Source organism: Oreochromis aureus, linkage group 14, assembly GCF_013358895.1.
Source record: "Oreochromis aureus strain Israel breed Guangdong linkage group 14, ZZ_aureus, whole genome shotgun sequence".
In the NCBI taxonomy this organism is placed as follows: Eukaryota; Metazoa; Chordata; class Actinopteri; order Cichliformes; family Cichlidae; genus Oreochromis; species Oreochromis aureus.
This window is the reverse complement of record NC_052955.1, coordinates 5,799,989-5,818,420: the sequence shown is the minus strand read 5'-3', so window position 1 is coordinate 5,818,420 and position 18,432 is coordinate 5,799,989. Positions and strand designations below refer to the sequence as shown.

General features: G+C 38.9%; 1 protein-coding gene across 1 annotated transcript in view; it reads left to right on the top strand.

Annotated features, from left to right (window-relative positions):
* The window catches only part of prx (periaxin), a 31,841-nt gene extending 13,744 nt beyond the window's left edge, over window positions 1–18,097 (top strand). The window contains exons 2-8 of the mRNA XM_039598008.1: window positions 2,476–2,531; window positions 5,372–5,479; window positions 8,618–8,743; window positions 9,303–9,462; window positions 10,255–10,448; window positions 10,598–10,833; window positions 11,035–18,097. Of these exons, the coding sequence (XP_039453942.1) occupies window positions 8,714–8,743; window positions 9,303–9,462; window positions 10,255–10,448; window positions 10,598–10,833; window positions 11,035–18,097 (7,683 nt within the window). The 5' untranslated portion in view covers window positions 2,476–2,531; window positions 5,372–5,479; window positions 8,618–8,713. The remainder of the gene's footprint in view (window positions 1–2,475; window positions 2,532–5,371; window positions 5,480–8,617; window positions 8,744–9,302; window positions 9,463–10,254; window positions 10,449–10,597; window positions 10,834–11,034) is intronic.
* Window positions 18,098–18,432: the final 335 nt, after the last annotated feature.

The following is an 18,432-nucleotide window of genomic DNA, read 5'->3' as shown; positions in this document are numbered from 1 at the left end:
CCATAAAATCAAGAACATTCTTAAAAATATTTCCAACAAAGCAAACTTTGTCCAGGGGATGCAATGTGCACAGACGCAAAATATTTGCACACTTCCTGATTTCTTAGTTTGTTTGTTTCATCCATATTTGTCTCACTTAATTGTTTCAGATCATCAAAGTAATCTTAACATGAGTGAATACAGTGTGGTTTTTAAACGATGATCTAATTTATTAAGGGGAACAAAAACTAATCAAACCTACCTGACCCTGTGTGAATAAGTAATTACCTCCTTCAATCATTAATTAACTCTGATTAACAACAGCTTTTGCAAAGCTGAGACAAATTTCTCTAGCCTCTAGAGAACATGTCTGACAAACCGAAGGAGTCTAAAAGATCTCAAAAGCAACACATCATGCCATGCACTAAAGAAACTCCGAGTTACAAAACCATTTCTAAGGCGAACCGTAGTGAGAGATTTCATCCACAACTTGGAACAGCGGTGAACTTTCCTAGGAGTGGCTGGCCTACCAAAATTTCCAAAATAGTGCATTGACAAGTCATCCCAGAATAACTTGTAAAGAACTGCAGGCCTTACATGCTTCAGTTAAGGTCACAGTTCATGATTCAGCAATAAGAAAAAGACTTGGCAAAAATGGCATCCATGAGAGAGTTCAGAGGAGAAGACCATTGCTACCAAAAAGAACACAAAGGCACATCTCACATTTGTTTATAAAAAACATGTTAATGAACCCCAAGACTCTGTAGACTGCTGGGACAAAAGTTTAACTCTTTAGAAGATTTGATTCCTGTTTTATCTGGTGTAAAACTAACAAAGCATTTCAAAAAGAGAACATCACACCAACAGCCAAACTTGGTGGTGGAAGTGCTTTGCTGCTTCAGAACCTGGATCATATGTCGTAATTAATGGAACCATAAATTCTGCTCTGTACCAGAAAATCCAGAAGGAAAATGTTCGGGTATCAGTTTGTGCCGTTAAGCTCAAGAACACTTGGATTATACAGGAGGACAATGATCCAAAACACGACATTAAGTCCAAAAAGAAGATGTTTTTGAAAGTCTGGATTTATCCAATTGAAATGCTTTGGCATGACTTTAAACAGACTGTTCATGCTGAAAAACCTTCCAATATTGTGAATGCTTGATTGCACTTCTTGGTGCAAAGGGTGGTCCTTTAGGTGGCACTTTTCCACATAGGGTCAAGTTACACTGGATGAACAGAAGGGTTCAGCGTGCACAGAGTTAAGTTTAGACAAGCAGTGGAAGTGTTTTTGCCGTGATCAATCCTCATTTTATTAGAAATTTTGTTCAAAATGTATAAACTCACACAAACCTAAACCTGTATGTTACTGTTTGACCTACAAACAGCTTGATTTGTCATGCTTGTATCTGCACTGCAGTCTCTGTGACATCGCCTTTGTTTAATGAAGTTCAGTTTTGCCATGTGAACAGTTTATATAACTCAAAAACCAGGAAACACTGCACTCTCATAGGCTAGAAGCTTGCCGTGTCATATTTTAGCTCTAGTGGCACCTTTAACTGCAATAAGAGTGAGTAGAGTCAGGCGGTGCACCTGTAAGGAGGTCAGATCTTTCCTACCGTCATTCCAAACTTTGCATATTGCCACTGCAGTGGTATAAGTTTATCAGCCCTCAGGGAGCAGTTGCCTTTCTTGCACAGTGGCGTGCATCACCTCTGAGCAGCTGCTGACATGAAAAGTTACCAAAAAAAACAATTTTGGCATTTTAGTATTTCTACAGAATATTTATAAGACACTAGTTTAGGCTTGTTGGGACCACTGGTTTCCTAAAAGTGTGAATGGACAGTTTGTGCAGATGGCTGGGCTCGGGCAGCCAGTGCAGAGCAATAACTGAGGCTATGGAAAGAATGTAAAGCCTGCTAGAAGCTTCAGACTGACAGCTGTGTCACTATATCAGAGCCTCTAACTCCATATACTTAAACCTGACATTAATACCAGATGTTCATTTTCTCAAGAGCACTACTGGGGCTAATTTACCGTTACATGATGCTGTTATATTTCAATGGCATGTGAATAGTGACTGTTGTCCTGCTGTGTTAAAGAAAGTGCTTTATGTCACCAAATGTCCACTGAAACAACAATTACGAGGCGTTTTTGTTCTAGTTTTATTCTGCTCTTTTTGCTGGGCAAATTTTCCCAAGCATCCGCCCTTTCATTGCTTTTGATTTATACATGAAAATGAACTCACATCTGAACCATCTTCATTTTTTTTCTGAAGAAACTTGAGGTAATTGCACAATTGCATTCTTCCTTGTTTATCTTCTTTCAAATGCAGGAAAATGGGCTGAATAAATTCAGGAAATGTCCTTCCACTCAACAAATCACTAACATGCTCTGCACAATCTAAAGATAATACCAAAGACATTCTGTTCATCACTGATTGATAATCAATGAATTAACAAATTAACAATGAGTTGTTTTCTTTTAATGTTTTAGACTCTGACAGAGACCAAGAGGACAGCCATGTTTTCAACCAGACCAGAGATCCAGCCGTAAGTACACAGCCCTCTTCCTGCTCATGCAAACACACCCATAAGTCATGTTACAGGTGTCACAGAGAAAATGTGTGATACGAACAGTACCAAGAGTTACCTGCATGAATGAAATTTGGAATTTACTCTAAACAAGGTGTATGTAAAATAGTTTGCCATAAATTATAAAACTGAGCTGTCACTTTAAAATGTGCAGATCTGCACATAAACAACCAAATAAAAGCTAAACTATCTTGGTGCATGTAGAAACTACCATGTTTAGGTTTTAAAAGTCTAAACAGCTTGAATAGAAAATAAGAAGACAAAGGAGACAAATTCTTCATCAGTGTCAGAATTCCAAAAATTAATTCTGTATCCGTGAGTCTGTTAAGATCTGATTGTCTGTGAGTGACAGAAATTTCATCATCAGATGTCAAGTGGACATCTGGACTTTACTTATAATTCACCAACTCCACATGCATCCTTCATTTAGAGACAGAAATGGCTACTAATTCATGATACCTATGTGCATGAAAGGGTCCCTGGTCTCAAAAAGTGCTATACCTGACTTTCTTTAGATCTTGGCATAAATTCATGAATTCTTAAAAATACAGAGCTGAGCTGCAAGAGATTTAAACAGATCATTCCCTAATCAGTGGCAAATAATCTCATACATAAAGGTTATTGTGATTTTAAAGTTTTATATATTTTTAGGCATGACAAATATGAGGAATATTCACTTCTCCATTTGACAGTTTTGGGGCTTTATCTTGCTTTCTGAACACAATGCCGAAGCTCATATAAAACATGGCCACAAGAGACTCAAATATGAAATAAAATAAAAAAATTCAGACTCCCCCAAATGCTCCGTTTCATGCATTTTTTTTTTCTGCTTTTGGATCTGCATGATGTCATAGTGAAGGCATGTGGTCATGTCAGGCAAACAGCTCTGGCTCTGACCACAGATGTCCCGCCCACCTGCCATTTAAAACCTCTGTTTACAAGAAGCAGCTAATCAGAAGAAAGCTGACCTTAAAAAGGAAACCAAGGCTCAGTCTTAAATAAATAACGGTAATTTTGAACTAAAAATCATGCAATGCTAATTTTTGTCCAACAACAAAAATACGATACTGGAAATGAGCTGAACAGGTCTCCTTTAAATTACAACATAAAAAACCAAAAGGTAACTTTTCGATGTCAATTGAGTATATTACATTTTAATTAAGTAACTGCAGTGTTTGACCAAGAATCAACTTTTTGCTTATCCCAATACACAAAGAAAAAAGTTGAGCAATTTCCATGGGACGTGTTTATTTTGACTGTTGACTGTTGTGTTTATTTTATTATTATTATTAATAATAATAATCATAATAATAATTTTGTAACAATAAAAAACATGCAGCATTTCAGCTCTAAGTACCCAGCGGACACTTTCAGTCAGTGGAGCGATTCTTTTATGTGACTGCTGTTTAACTGAAACGAGCGGGGACAAACGTGACTGTTTGTCATGTTGCGCAGCGGTGTATTTTACTGTGACTGTTCATTTGCTCTAATCAAATCTATTTTGAATGTAGTGCATTATTGCACTTTATGAAGCGAGCTGCACATTATCTCTGATGGCGTAGCACCTCATAAACAGAGCACTAAGTCATTACAGCTTTAAGTTTTTATGCCTGCTGACTGCTGTGTTTCTGTGAGAGGAAATGTGTGTATTTATGTAGCTGTGAACAAGCAGCTTGCGGGGTGAGCACTAAAGACATGAGCATGGTAAGACAGCTTTCAGGAATATTACATTTGGTAAGCAAAATGGTTTACAACTGAATTTTTCTAATGGGAAAAATTATAAGATATATTATCACAGGCATTCAGCTTTCACTGTGTGCTGGGAATTTATAGTTTGTGTCAGAGGTTACACTGTCAAAGTGTTGGAACATAATGTTTTGACAAGATCATCTGTGCAAGAGTTCATGACACAAGCAGAGGAAGGAGATATAGGAGGGTTGGACATGGCGTGCTTCCTTTAGAAAAGGGGGCGAGAGGTAAATGCCCCCTTTTTAAATGCAGTTAACTTTGACTTAGTGTAAAATTAGTCTTGGGGAGAAACACCGTTTCAGTCCGAGGGAAAAAATTATTTGCAAATTAGAGGCAGCAGCATAATAACAACAATATGTCGTGGTGGATTTAATCAGATAAAATGAAATTATAAAGTAGATCACAAAGAGTTTATTTCATAATTCAATTTATAGTGGTTAATAGTCACCAGAAAGAAAATACCTTCATCTTTCCCTGCAGCTGTCTCTGAAAAACCTGCTTCAATAGGAGAACCCAGCCAATGCAAACAACAGGATCATCAGTCATCTGGGGGACATTAAAAAATGTAGCTGCTTCAGAAAGAAATGTATATTTTTCACAGTGCTTCTGTATTTTGCCTGTACTGTTTGCAATAAAACCTGCATCACTTTTTAATACTGTGACTTTCATCCTGATACTGGATGCTACTAAAGCATGACTAGCACACAGTCAGAAAAGTAACAACTTGTACTGTAAATCTTATTTTACTCATGCAGAGGAAGTTTGCTGAGCTGGACATGCACACTGTAGCTTACATTTTTTCACATCTGGGAGATTCCCAGCACAGTTTTCCTCTGTTAAACAGCTTCACTGGAGCAGCAGAGAAAGAAATGTCAATATGTGTTAATATTTAAAACATACGTCTCCCTGTTCTTAACATTTTTCCCAAAGCTTCCACTGCAGAGCTGCTCACAGGGCCAAAATAATCTTATTAATTGAGTTAAAGGGTAAAACCACCAGAAACTGCTGCCTCACGCGCTCAAACATCTCACCTTCTGTTTTCTGGGCAGGTAAAAGATAAGAGGCGGTCACCCCCGTCTTCCAGATCCCCCTCTGCCCCTCAGCGCAACCCTCACCACAGCGGCTCCACAGAGGAACAGGAGAGCCCCGAGAGAGTGGTGAGACACAAAAAAATGACCTGCAGTGATAGGATGCACATGAAGGTTTCATACATGAACTCAGTTTTACTCCCATGCATCCGTTTGTGTCAGAATAACGGTGTTTACAAATTGTCAATAAAGAAAAAAGAAAGTTTGTCTGAAAAGGAACAGCTCTGACAAATCATTTTTTTCATCAATTTTTCATAAAAGGTAAAAACCTTTTAAAGTGTATCTGAAAATTTTCTTGGCCTTTTGCTAGTTAATTCTGAAGACTTTTAGGTTATCCATCATTTCACGATCAGTATAATAACAAATGCATGACACTTCCTACAAGGCAATATCGTCCACTAGCTTTATGAATTTTCCAGAAATGCAATAATTAGCAAGTGTTTAAGAAACTGGTAACTGGATTTTGTTAACTTAGGACTTTACTGGCTTGTCCTCTTTTTTTACTTGGTATGTTAAACTATGCTAACTAGCTAACTATGCTGTAAGCTAATCCACGCCAACAGTGTGTCCAGTACTGTTAAAAATCCAAATGCCACATGAGTTATTCATGTTTTGGAGTCGATTACTAGTTATTTGTTTAATATTTTAACCTGCTGAGAACAAGTAGGAAGAACTAAACCAAAGATTAAACAATACAGAGATTAACTTAAACTTAAATCATCATTTAAATATAAAGGAAGCCACGACAAATCTCAATACGCTAAGTTAAAGACCCAGAACTCTGACACAGAGACTGTATATAAAAGACAGACATGGGCAGTGATATGTTATCCAGTGTTATGGTATGGTTTTAGACCAATTTGTAAGCTCAGTTTTAGCGCCACCAAATTTGGATAAAATGTTATTAGCTAATGCTGCTAATTTGGTTAGAATGCTGCCTTCATACTTTAAACTGTACTACACAGGTGCATAGTGCAGGCATGGATGTCTAACCCTCAGTGCTAATAAAGTACTAAAGTTTCAGTCACTTAAACAGATGCACAAGCTTTCTGAGAGGTTCACTTCAGTGCCTCCAGTTAGTAGAGATGAGGCCTAGCTAGCAGTTATAAACGCATGTATCGGCACAACTCAGTCAGTAAACGCTAATTGACCATTATATATATAGATAGATTATGAAAAACACTCCCCTGCTCATTGTTATGAAGAGCCAAACTACCTATAGATGCTAAAATAACAAAAATTACTTTTTGTAAATGTAGTAATTCTTTCCCATTCGCCATAGCGCTTGCAATTGTTGTTGTGATGTGGCACTATATAAATAAAAATAAGTTGAATTAAAGTTGTTAGTGGGAATTGACTCATCAGTCATGTAAATATCAGATTCTCAATTGTAGTGTTATAAATTTGACCAAAAAACTTAAACTAATAAAATTTACCATAAATCTTTATTTAGTTCGTTTATAGACAGTATCAGTTCAGTTAGTTTTTGCTGTATTTCAGTTAGATAACACCTATTTTTGTTTTTGGTTCAGTTTTCTTTAACTGTAATAAGCCTGTTGAGATTCTCCAAGGTCAATGACATCAATGTCCACAGTATAAGAATTTCAGCTGGATGACACGATACAGGTCAGAATGCAAAATAAAAAATATTAGCTAGGTTTATATTTATTTATGATTTGCTTGATTTAGATCAAAGCCATCAAAGCTCCACTCACATTCAGAAAATGTCTGTTTTAAAAAAAAACTATGTTGGTATATGGATATATTCAGAGCAGAGAGGTGACTGACCTCCTGACCTGGACACAAACCAGGACCATTCAAACTGGAATACAATAGCCCAGGACAGATATGCTGAGGTCATTGTCCCACACGTAAACAAGCTCTCATTTCTCCCAGCTCAGCAGGAATGTCACTCCACAGTCTTTTCACGCAGCAGCAGGTGACCTCCAGCCACCGGACCCAAAATGAACAACAAAATATGTCTAAATGTGATGAAGCTGAAGTGACAGTGCAGGTGCTGGGACTCTGTAAACACCCCAACGCACAAACTAGAATGAACAAAAGTGGGTGCCTTATAACAAATGTATCCAATTAATTAAGTTTTTTTAAATTTAAAATTTCATTCATTTTAAGTTTAATTTCCTTGATTACCATTTCCAGCTTTTACACAAAATAATACTATTAGTTATCTTTTAGCTTTCAGTTATTTGTCCTTTATTTTTTCCAAAGGCTTGAAAGTAACACAATAAACTGCTGAAAATATATCTATTTTTATCATCATTATGTTAAATAATATCTATGTCAAAGATTTACACAATTATTTTTGGCATTACTGAAGTAGCTATGCATGACAATCCTTATTTATCTCACACCTGGCCTTGGGGCGTTCTGTCATCTTCATATACTGTCTGAAATAAGTCATTTTAAGCCCTCACACTTTGAGTCAGTTTTCTTATTATGGCTGCCAGAAGTTAACTAGTAGTTTGAAAAGGTGGTGGGTGTAAAATGCCATGAGAAAAATGTCTAAAACTGAAGATTTAAGGCACTCTGAAGGCAAAATTTGGGATATACAGTAGAGTGTCATGAACTGCAAAGTTTAAGCAACAGACAAACAAATGTTTGTTTGTTGGCTGACAAACAAAAGATAAACTTTATTCCAAAGCTGATAGCTTTAGTCCAGAAATAAAGTGTAATCCAAGAATATGAAGCTCAAAATGCTATAAACAGGACATAGGACTACAGAGACTTATACTGAAAAGACAACAAAGGGTAGAGTAAAGACAGACTGTTTATACACATGAAGGCAGATGTCAGGCAGATGGAAACGCTTCTCTTTCCATCTACCTAGCACAGTTGAACTTAAGCTAGAAAGTGAGACAACTGAGGAAGAAACATTACATGCAAGACACAAATATCTACCAAAATAAATCAGGAAGTGAGTGACAATAACTGAAACGGGAGATGTAGAGATTTGAACCTTCACACATCGGAGGATGCAGGGAGGAAGGGAATGCAAGTGACAACTTACAAACAGAACCTGAAACTAAGAATTTGAAGTTCAAAGCACACGAAAATCAAAAAACATAAAATAATAAACTAAGAAAATAAGGAAAAGCATAACAAATCCACTTTGGTGTTTTTCTTTTTTTCTTTTTTTTGCTGCATCATGATATGGCACCTCAACCCCTGTCATCTGTGTTGTTGCAGGTGCAGAAGGAGAAGCTCCATGCCGAGCTGAAGCAGGTACTGAGCCAGAAGAGAAGTCATCTGAGAGAGTCGACCTGCCAGCTGGCCCAACCAGAGATGGACTCTGAGCCAGCAAATGAACAGACAGTAAGCAGAAGTCTAGACTTTTCAGGCTGAAATATATAACCTTTCTCTGTATCAGTGGCTTAAAGCTGTAATGTGCCAGGTGATGCACAGTTAAACACAGCAAACTGTTAACTTTTTCCTACATTTTACTTCCTCTCTTCAGCCTGTGGAAAAGTGAATGTAGTCTAAGAATACAATGACCTTTCTTCTGCGACAGCCTCATGGATAAAATGAACTTTGACGTAAAGTTGAGAACAGTACAGTAAAACATGCACCTACTCAAACAAGTGCAAAATTTTACTCAGCATTGGAGCCCAAAAATAATTAAAATTCAAGACAGAAAAGTGGTTTTAGCAATTTTTTACTAGCTTTTGACCTGCTACTCTTTATTTATAGGATTTTTAGGATTTATGGATTTATGCATTGACTAACTTCTTTTAAAATAATGACTAGTTTTGTGTTTAAGTATATTTTTGCTATTACTCAGTCAGACTAAAATAAAACCAGAATTGGTAATAAGAAAACAAAAAAAGAATCTCGTGGATAACCGAAGTTTTGTGTTGGTGTCTGTGTGTCGCAGAGTGTGAAGGAAGCCTCTAAACCTGTGGAAATTGTGGTGGAGACAGAGGCAGGGGCTGGAGCCAGCGGCTACAGTGTGACTGGTGGAGGAGAGCGAGGGATCTTTGTTAAAGACGTCCTCAAAGACTCTCCAGCTGCTAAACACCTCAGTCTACAGCAAGGTGCCTGCAAACACCCCTGATTCATTTAGAAAGCACTACTAGCATACATAACATTTATATAAGATTTAAAAGGTAATTAAAAAGATATTTAGACTTCTTTTAAGGAGTTTGTTCAGAAAACTTTATTATTTGGGGGAAAAGCCCAATATTACATTTTCCACATCATCTGTTCTCATTTTATTTCATATCAGCTTTGTTTATATCCCACCTTTAAAAATAGAGTTCATGAATTGCTTCAGTAATACAATGAAATATGAAACAAAAAGCCAAAAAGTTAGGGGCCAAATAAAGCAAACAAAATTAAGGTGAAATTAAGTTGAAGTTCAAAGGGGAAAAAATCTAATGTAACATAATATCAATAGACGATAATAGGACAAGTCATGACCCAGAAGGGGAAAATCTGCAAATTCCAACAACATTTGAAGCCTATTTTTATGCAGAATTTTTGTAAAAATCTTGAAATATTGATTTAACACTTCCTGACTCACCAGTGAGTCTGCAATTTCCAAAGAGTTAACAAACTCTAACCCACTTTTTTTTTTAAATGCATTTATTCTGATGACATTGTCATGGCTAACTATAAAAAAAAAAATCAACTGGTTTCAGGACTACTAACAGATGTAGGTGTACATTTAAATTTGCCACATAATCCAGCATTACAGAACTTTAATAATTTATTTAATAAATAACTTTTACTTTTTCAACTTTTTCCACTAAATGCATCCTATACCAAATATACATCACAAACTGATGTACATGGATACATTGTTCATACTGTTTTTCTGTATGAAGGTGACCAGCTGCTAAGTGCCAAAGTCTACTTTGACAATGTGAGGTATGAAGACGCTTTAAAAATCCTTCAGTGCGCAGAGCCATATAGGGTCAGCTTCCAGCTTAAGCGAACCATCCCTGGAGCAGATGTCAGCGTGCGCCCAAAGGTTCCCAGTGTGGAGGTCAAAGGTCCTAAAGTCAAGATGGCCAAAATGGTGAAGTAGCTTTATAAATTTATTATAATCACTTTTAATCTGAAAGCCATTGTGTTGAAAAAATACACTGTGATTGATCAATTAGTACAGATAGATACAAGCCTTCAAATGTTGTTGACTGACGCTCTTGTCACATGTGTTTCCTTCAGAGTGTGAAGGGGACCAAACCATTCAAGACTCAGAAAAAACGAGGTGGACGTTTTGGTCTGAAAAGGCTAAAAGAGAAGCGAAGAGAGGAGCTGGTGGTAGAGGGAACACCTCCCAGGCTGGAGATGAGTGATGTAGAGTTTTCTCTTCCCAAATTCAAACAAAGGAAAAGTCCAAAAGTTGAAGTAGAGGGAGCCAGAGGAGCAGCAGTTGAGAGGAAGGCAAAGAAGAGGATCAGGTTGGCCTTTTTTGTTTTGTTTCTTTCTCTTTGGTAGTTCCAAATAATACTACAATACACTGCTTGTTGTACTGCAGTAAAATCTGATGATTTTCTGATAACTTTGTTTTCGTTTGCATTAAATTAGATATAATCTTTTGGGGAAATATTACAATGTTCTTTCCTATTTCTTTTTTTCCTCTCTATACACTGTTTTCCAAGGTTCCCGCACATAAAAACAAAAGGTTATGCTGGAGCAGAGACGGGAGCAAAAGTGGAGACAGGACGGTTTGAAGGACAAGTGAATATTTCCCCATCTGAAATGCCTGGAGCTAAAGTGAAAAGCAAAGGAAAAGGACACAAGTTTGGCATCACCTTTCCTACAAGCAAACACACAAAGTCAGGCTCTACTTTGGAAACTGGATCTGTGAAGCTGAAGCCTCCGGGGGTAAACATCCAGCCGCCATCTGTGGAGTTCAGTTTGTCTGCTAATAAAGATGTGAATGTGGAGAAGGGAGCATCTAAAGTTAGCATACCTGATGTGGAGTTTGCTCTCCCTTCAGGAAAAGCTGAGACATCTTTGCCCAGTGTGAAGGGAACGGCCAAAATCAAAGCTCCTGAAATGGACATCAAAGGAAGAGCTGAGACAGCTGAAGGAAAAGTTCATGTAGATGCAGACAAAGGAGATGCAAAGGTCAGGATGCCAAAGTTGAAACTACCCAAAGTTAGACTCTCACACCATTCAGATGAAATTGATGGTGACATCAAGGTAAAAGCTGGAGGCATCAAAATGCCTCACACTGACATAAAACCTCCAGAGGTAGAAATCAAAGGAGACGGGCAGATCGGTCTTCCCTCTGTTGATATTTCTTTACCTAAAGTGAAGGGAAAGACTGACATATTGGTCAAAGATCACGAAGGAATTAGGAAGACTGCAATCAACATGCCTGCCAGTGACATCTCTGTAGCTGATGTTGATTTGGAATTAGACAGCGGACGGAGAATTCCTGATGAGGTCGAGGGCACTTTTAAAGGTCCCAAAATCTCTATGCCAAAGATTGATATCTCACTTCCTAAGATGGGATCATCGGTGGACACTGAGTGCACAGAAGAGGAAGGAAAATTCTCTCTACCTTCTGTTGAGCTCTCACTCCCAAAGGTCAAATCAGACAGTGGAGACATCCATATGGACTATTATGTTGGTGGTGATGGAAAATTCAAAATGCCTGATTTTGACATTTCTCCACCAGGAGAAGTAAACATAAGGGGACAAGGTGTGGAAGGGGAATTCAAGTTACCAAACGTGGACCTGATCCTTCCCAAAGGCAAAGCAGGAGTGACTGATGTTGAAGGGGAAGGAAATTTTCATTTACCACCACTTGAAATTTCACTCCCTAAAATGAGGACAGGTGAAGTGGAAGTTACCATTGAAGGTCCAGCAGTGAAAGGCAGAAAATTTGAAATGAATTTACCTGACATCTCTCTACCCAAAGGGAAAATGGAAGGAGACACTGAAATAGAAGGACTATCTCAGGAGGAAGGAAAATTCAAAATGCCTTCTATAGATGTTTCTCTGCCACACCTTAAACATCCAGAGGGGCCTGAACATGAGGGTGGAAGTGAAATCCAGATACCCTCTGTTGATATTTCTCTTGAAAAAGGAAAGACAAAGGGCAAAATTGAAATGGAGGCTCCCTCTGCTAAAGGACGATTCAAAATGCCTTCACTTGATGTCAGACTCCCTAAGATAGGAACATCTGAAACTGAGGCTAATTTACATGGTTCTGATATCAAAGGAGGGAAAATTGAGGCGCCATCAATAGATGTTTCTCTGTCAAAAGACAGGGGAGAGGCTGAAATTGATGGAAAAGGAAGCAATTTTAAAATGCCTTCATGCAGTATATCCCTACCAAAACTGAAGCCATCTGAAAAAGAGGTTGTTTTAGAAGGAAGTGAAGTAAAAGGAGGCAAACTCAGAATGCCCACTGTAGACATTTCTCCTCCAAAAATAAAGCTACCTGGCCCAGATGTCAAGCTTGAAGGACCAGAACTTCCAGGTGTTGACTTTTCACTATCCGAGCCAAACATCAAGGCCAATGTGGAGCTCGGTGGCAGTGGGAGTGGCAAGTTCCAGCTCCCAACTTTTGATATCTCACTTCCAAAGATGCCCACCAAAGAAGGAGAATTTGATATTGAATCTAAAGCCAAGGGAGGAACAAAGTTCAATATCCCATCGCTTGACTTCTCTCTTCCTGTAATGAAATCACCAGAGGGAGAGATAAAGATTGAGAGCCCTGAAGTCAAAGGAGGAAAATTCCAGATGCCTTCTTTGGATGTCTCACTACCAAAGATGGAGAAGCCTGAGGGAAATGTTGTCCTAGAAGGACCTTCACTTGACTTCTCTCCTCCAAAGGGAAAAGCGAAAGGAAAAGCCGAGGGAAACATACAAGCAAAAAGTAAAGGAGAACCTTTTAAAATCCCTTCAGTTGATGTTTCTCTACCTCAGATCAAATCAAAGCAAGGTGATATAAATGTTGAAGGACCAGAAATTAATTTTGAAGGTAATGGAGAAGGAGGCAAATTCAACTTACCATCTGTTGACATTGGTCTTCCTGTTGTAAAATTCCCAGAAACAGATGTGAATTTCCAAGGTCCCAAAATCAAAACTGGGAATTTTGAAATGCCAAAAATTGACTTGTCCCTTTCTAAGGAAAAAACACAAGAAGACATAAATATTGATATTCACTCTGGAAAGGATGGGAAAATTGAAATACCATCAAATAATATCAGACTTCCTGAAGAAAAAATTAAAGGTGATATAAATATTAAAAGTCCTGAAGGAAAAACAGGTATGTTCAAAATGCCTCAGGTGGATATTTCTCTTCCAAAAATGAGCCTGCCAGAGGGTGATGTCAATGTGGAAGGACCAAGCTTTAAAGGGAAAATGGAAATGCCAGCTGTTGATATTTCACTTCCAAAAGGTAAAGTAGAGGGAGATGTTGACACTGGCATTGACATAAACATTGAAGCACCTGAAGGTACAGGGGGAAAGATAACAATGCCAAAATTTGACATTTCTTTACCAGAGGTAAATTTTCCTGAGGGTGATGTCAAATTAAAAGGACCTGAAACAAAGGGAAGAAAGATTGAAATACCAGATATTGACATATCACTGCCCAAAGGAAAAGCAGAGGGACAAATTGAAGGGCACACTGGCAAAGGCAACAAGTTCCACATGCCCTCTATTAACATCTCTCTCCCTAAAATAAAATCTAAAAGACAAGATATACATACTGAAGGTCCACAAGTCAAAGGTGGAAAGCCAAACATGCCATCCGTAGATCTTTCTACACCTAAAATAAAATCTCAGGATGTAGATGTCACTCTTGAGGGTCCTGATGTCAAGGGAGGGAAGATCAAAATTCCAACTGTTGATGTTTCACTTCCTAAAGGAAAGGTTGGGGGTGACATAAATATCGAAGGCCCTGAGATGAAAGGAGCTAATTTCAAAATGCCAAAATTTGATGTTTCTTTACCTAAAGTCAGTCTCCCAAAGGCTGGAGTCGATGTTGAAGGACCAGATGTGCAAGGAAAACTTGAAATGCCCACTGCTGATATTTCTCTTCCAAAGGGTAAAGCAGATGTGGATATTGACATTGAAGGAAAAACTGGTAAAGGTGGCAAGTTTCACATGCCTTCACTTGATATTTCTCTTCCTAAAATCAAAGCAAAGGGACTTGATGTGGATATCCAAGGACCTGAAGTCAAAGGTGATATGTCACTCCCAGAAATCAAGTCTCCAGAGGTAGATGTCAGCCTCCAAGGTCCAGATATTAAAGATGGGAAATTTAAATTGCCCACTGTCGACATGCCATCATTGGATCTCTCGCTACCCAAAATGAAGTCTCCAGATGTAGATGTCACTCTTGAGGCTCCTGATGTCAAGGGGGGGGAGATAAAAATTCCAACTGCTGATGTTTCACTTCCTAAAGGAAAAGTTGAAGGCAACCTTGATGTTGAAGGCCCTGAAATGAAGGGTGACAAGTTTAAAATGCCGAAATTCGATATTTCTTTACCAAAACAGAGTCTTCCAGAAGGTGATGTAAAAATAAAAGGTCCGGACATTAAAACTGGAAAGATTGAGATGCCAGACATCAATATTTCACTCCCTAAAGGAAAAACTGAAGGAGATATTGGAAAAGGTGGAAAGTTCCACATGCCATCTGTTGACATCTCTTTTCCTAAAATCAAAGCCAAAGGTCCTGAGATTAATGTTGAAGGCCCTCAGGTTGAAGGTGGCAGGTTAAATATGCCATCCCCTGATGTTTCGCTACCCAAAATCAAGTCTCCAGAGATAGATGTCAGCCTCCAAGGTCCAGATATTAAAGGGGGGAAATTTAAATTGCCCACTGTCGACATGCCATCATTGGATCTCTCACCACCTAAAATGAAGTCTCCAGATGTAGATGTCACTCTTGAGGGTCCTGATGTCAAGGGAGGGAAGATCAAAATTCCAACTGCTGATGTTTCACTTCCTAAAGGAAACATTGAGGGTGACATAAATATCGAAGGCCCTGAGATGAAAGGGGGCAAATTCAAAATGCCAAAATTTGATGTTTCTTTGCCTAAAGTCAGTCTCCCAAAGGCTGGAGTCGATGTTGAAGGACCAGATTTCAAAGGGAAACTTGGAATGCCCACTGCTGATATTTCACTTCCAAAAGGAAAAGCAGATGTGGATATTGACATTGAAGGAAAAACTGGTAAAGGTGGCAAGTTTCACATGCCTTCACTTGATATTTCTCTTCCTAAAATCAAAGCAGAGGGACTTGATGTTGATATCCAAGGACCTGAAGTCAAAGGTGATATGTCACTCCCAGAAATCAAGTCTCCAGAGATAGATGTCAGCCTCCAAGGTCCAGATGTTAATGGTGGGAAATTTAAATTGCCCACTGTCGACATGCCATCATTGGATCTCTCGCTACCCAAAATGAAGTCTCCAGATGTAGATGTCACTCTTGAGGGTCCTGATGTTAAGGGAGGGAAGATCAAAATTCCAGCTGTTGATGTTTCACTTCCTAAAGGAAAGGTTGAGGGTGACATAAATATCGAAGGCCCTGAGATGAAAGGGGGCAAATTCAAAATGCCAAAATTTGATGTTTCTTTGCCTAAAGTCAGTCTCCCAAAGGCTGGAGTCGATGTTGAAGGACCAGATTTCAAAGGGAAACTTGAAATGCCCACTGCTGATATTTCACTTCCAAAGGGAAAAGCAGATGTGGATATTGACATTGAAGGAAAAACTGGTAAAGGTGGCAAGTTTCACATGCCTTCACTTGATATTTCTCTTCCTAAAATCAAAGCAAAGGGACTTGATGTGGATATCCAAGGACCTGAAGTCAAAGGTGATATGTCACTCCCAGAAATCAAGTCTCCAGAGGTAGATGTCAGCCTCCAAGGTCCAGATATTAAAAGGGGGAAATTTAAATTGCCCACTGTCGACATGCCATCATTGGATCTCTCACTACCCAAAATGAAGTCTCCAGATGTAGATGTCACTCTTGAGGGTCCTGATGTCAAGGGAGGGAAGATCAAAATTCCAACTGCTGATGTTTCAACTCCTAAAGGAAAAATTGAGGGCAACCTTGATGTTGAAGGCCCTGAAATGAAGGGTGACAAGTTTAAAATGCCGAAATTCGATATTTCTTTACCAAAAGGTCATGTCAAAATAAAAGGTCCTGACATTAATACTGGAAAGATTGAGATGCCAGACATTGATATTTCACTCCCGGAAGGAAAAGGAAAGGGAAAAATTGAAGGCGATATTGGAAAAGGTGGAAAGTTCCACATGCCATCTATCGACATCTCTTTTCCTAAAGTCAAAGCCAAAGGTCCTGAAATTAATGTTGAAGGCCCTCAAGTTGAAGGTGGGAAGCTAAATATGCCATCCCTTGATGTTTCGCTACCCAAAATGAAGTCTCCAGATGTAGATGTCACTCTTGAGGGTCCTGATGTCAAGGGAGGGAAGATCAAAATTCCAACTGCTGATGTTTCACTTCCTAAAGGAAAGGTTGAGGGTGACATAAATATCGAAGGCCCTGAGATGAAAGGGGGCAAATTCAAAATGCCAAAATTTGATGTTTCTTTGCCTAAAGTCAGTCTCCCAAAGGCTGGAGTCGATGTTGAAGGACCAGATTTCAAAGGGAAACTTGAAATGCCCACTGCTGATATTTCACTTCCAAAAGGAAAAGCAGATGTGGATATTGACATTGAAGGAAAAACTGGTAAAGGTGGCAAGTTTCACATGCCTTCACTTGATATTTCTCTTCCTAAAATCAAAGCAAAGGGACTTGATGTGGATATTCAAGGACCTGAAGTCAAGGGTGATATGTCACTCCCAGAAATCAAGTCTCCAGAGGTAGATATCAGCCTCCAAGGTCCAGATATTAAAGATGGGAAATTTAAATTGCCCACTGTCGACATGCCATCATTGGATCTCTCGCTACCCAAAATGAAGTCTCCAGATGTAGATGTCACTCTTGAGGGTCCTGATGTCAAGGGAGGGAAGATCAAAATTCCAACTGCTGATGTTTCACTTCCTAAAGGAAAGGTTGAGGGTGACATAAATATCGAAGGCCCTGAGATGAAAGGGGGCAAATTCAAAATGCCAAAATTTGATGTTTCTTTGCCTAAAGTCAGTCTCCCAAAGGCTGGGGTCGAGGTTGAAGGACCAGATTTCAAAGGGAAACTTGAAATGCCCACTGCTGATATTTCACTTCCAAAGGGAAAAGCAGATGTGGATATTGACATTGAAGGAAAAACTGGTAAAGGTGGCAAGTTTCACATGCCTTCACTTGATATTTCTCTTCCTAAAATCAAAGCAAAGGGACTTGATGTGGATATCCAAGGACCTGAAGTCAAAGGTGATATGTCACTCCCTAAAATCAAGTCTCCAGAGGTAGATATCAGCCTCCAAGGTCCAGATATTAAAGGGGGGAAATTTAAATTGCCCACTGTCGACATGCCATCATTGGATCTCTCACTACCCAAAATGAAGTCTCCAGATGTAGATGTCACTCTTGAGGGTCCTGATGTCAAGGGAGGGAAGATCAAAATTCCAACTGCTGATGTTTCACTTCCTAAAGGAAAGGTTGAGGGTGACATAAATATCGAAGGCCCTGAGATGAAAGGGGCAAATTCAAAATGCCAAAATTTGATGTTTCTTTGCCTAAAGTCAGTCTCCCAAAGGCTGGAGTCGAGGTTGAAGGACCAGATTTCAAAGGAAACTTGAAATGCCCACTGCTGATATTTCACTTCCAAAGGAAAAGCAGATGTGGATATTGACATTGAAGGAAAAACTGGTAAAGGTGGCAAGTTTCACATGCCTTCACTTGATATTTCTCTTCCTAAAATCAAAGCAAAGGGACTTGATGTGGATATCCAAGGACCTGAAGTCAAAGGTGATATGTCACTCCCAAAATCAAGTCTCCAGAGGTAGATATCAGCCTCCAAGGTCCAGATATTAAAGGGGGGAAATTTAAATTGCCCACTGTCGACATGCCATCATTGGATCTCTCACTACCCAAAATGAAGTCTCCAGATGTAGATGTCACTCTTGAGGGTCCT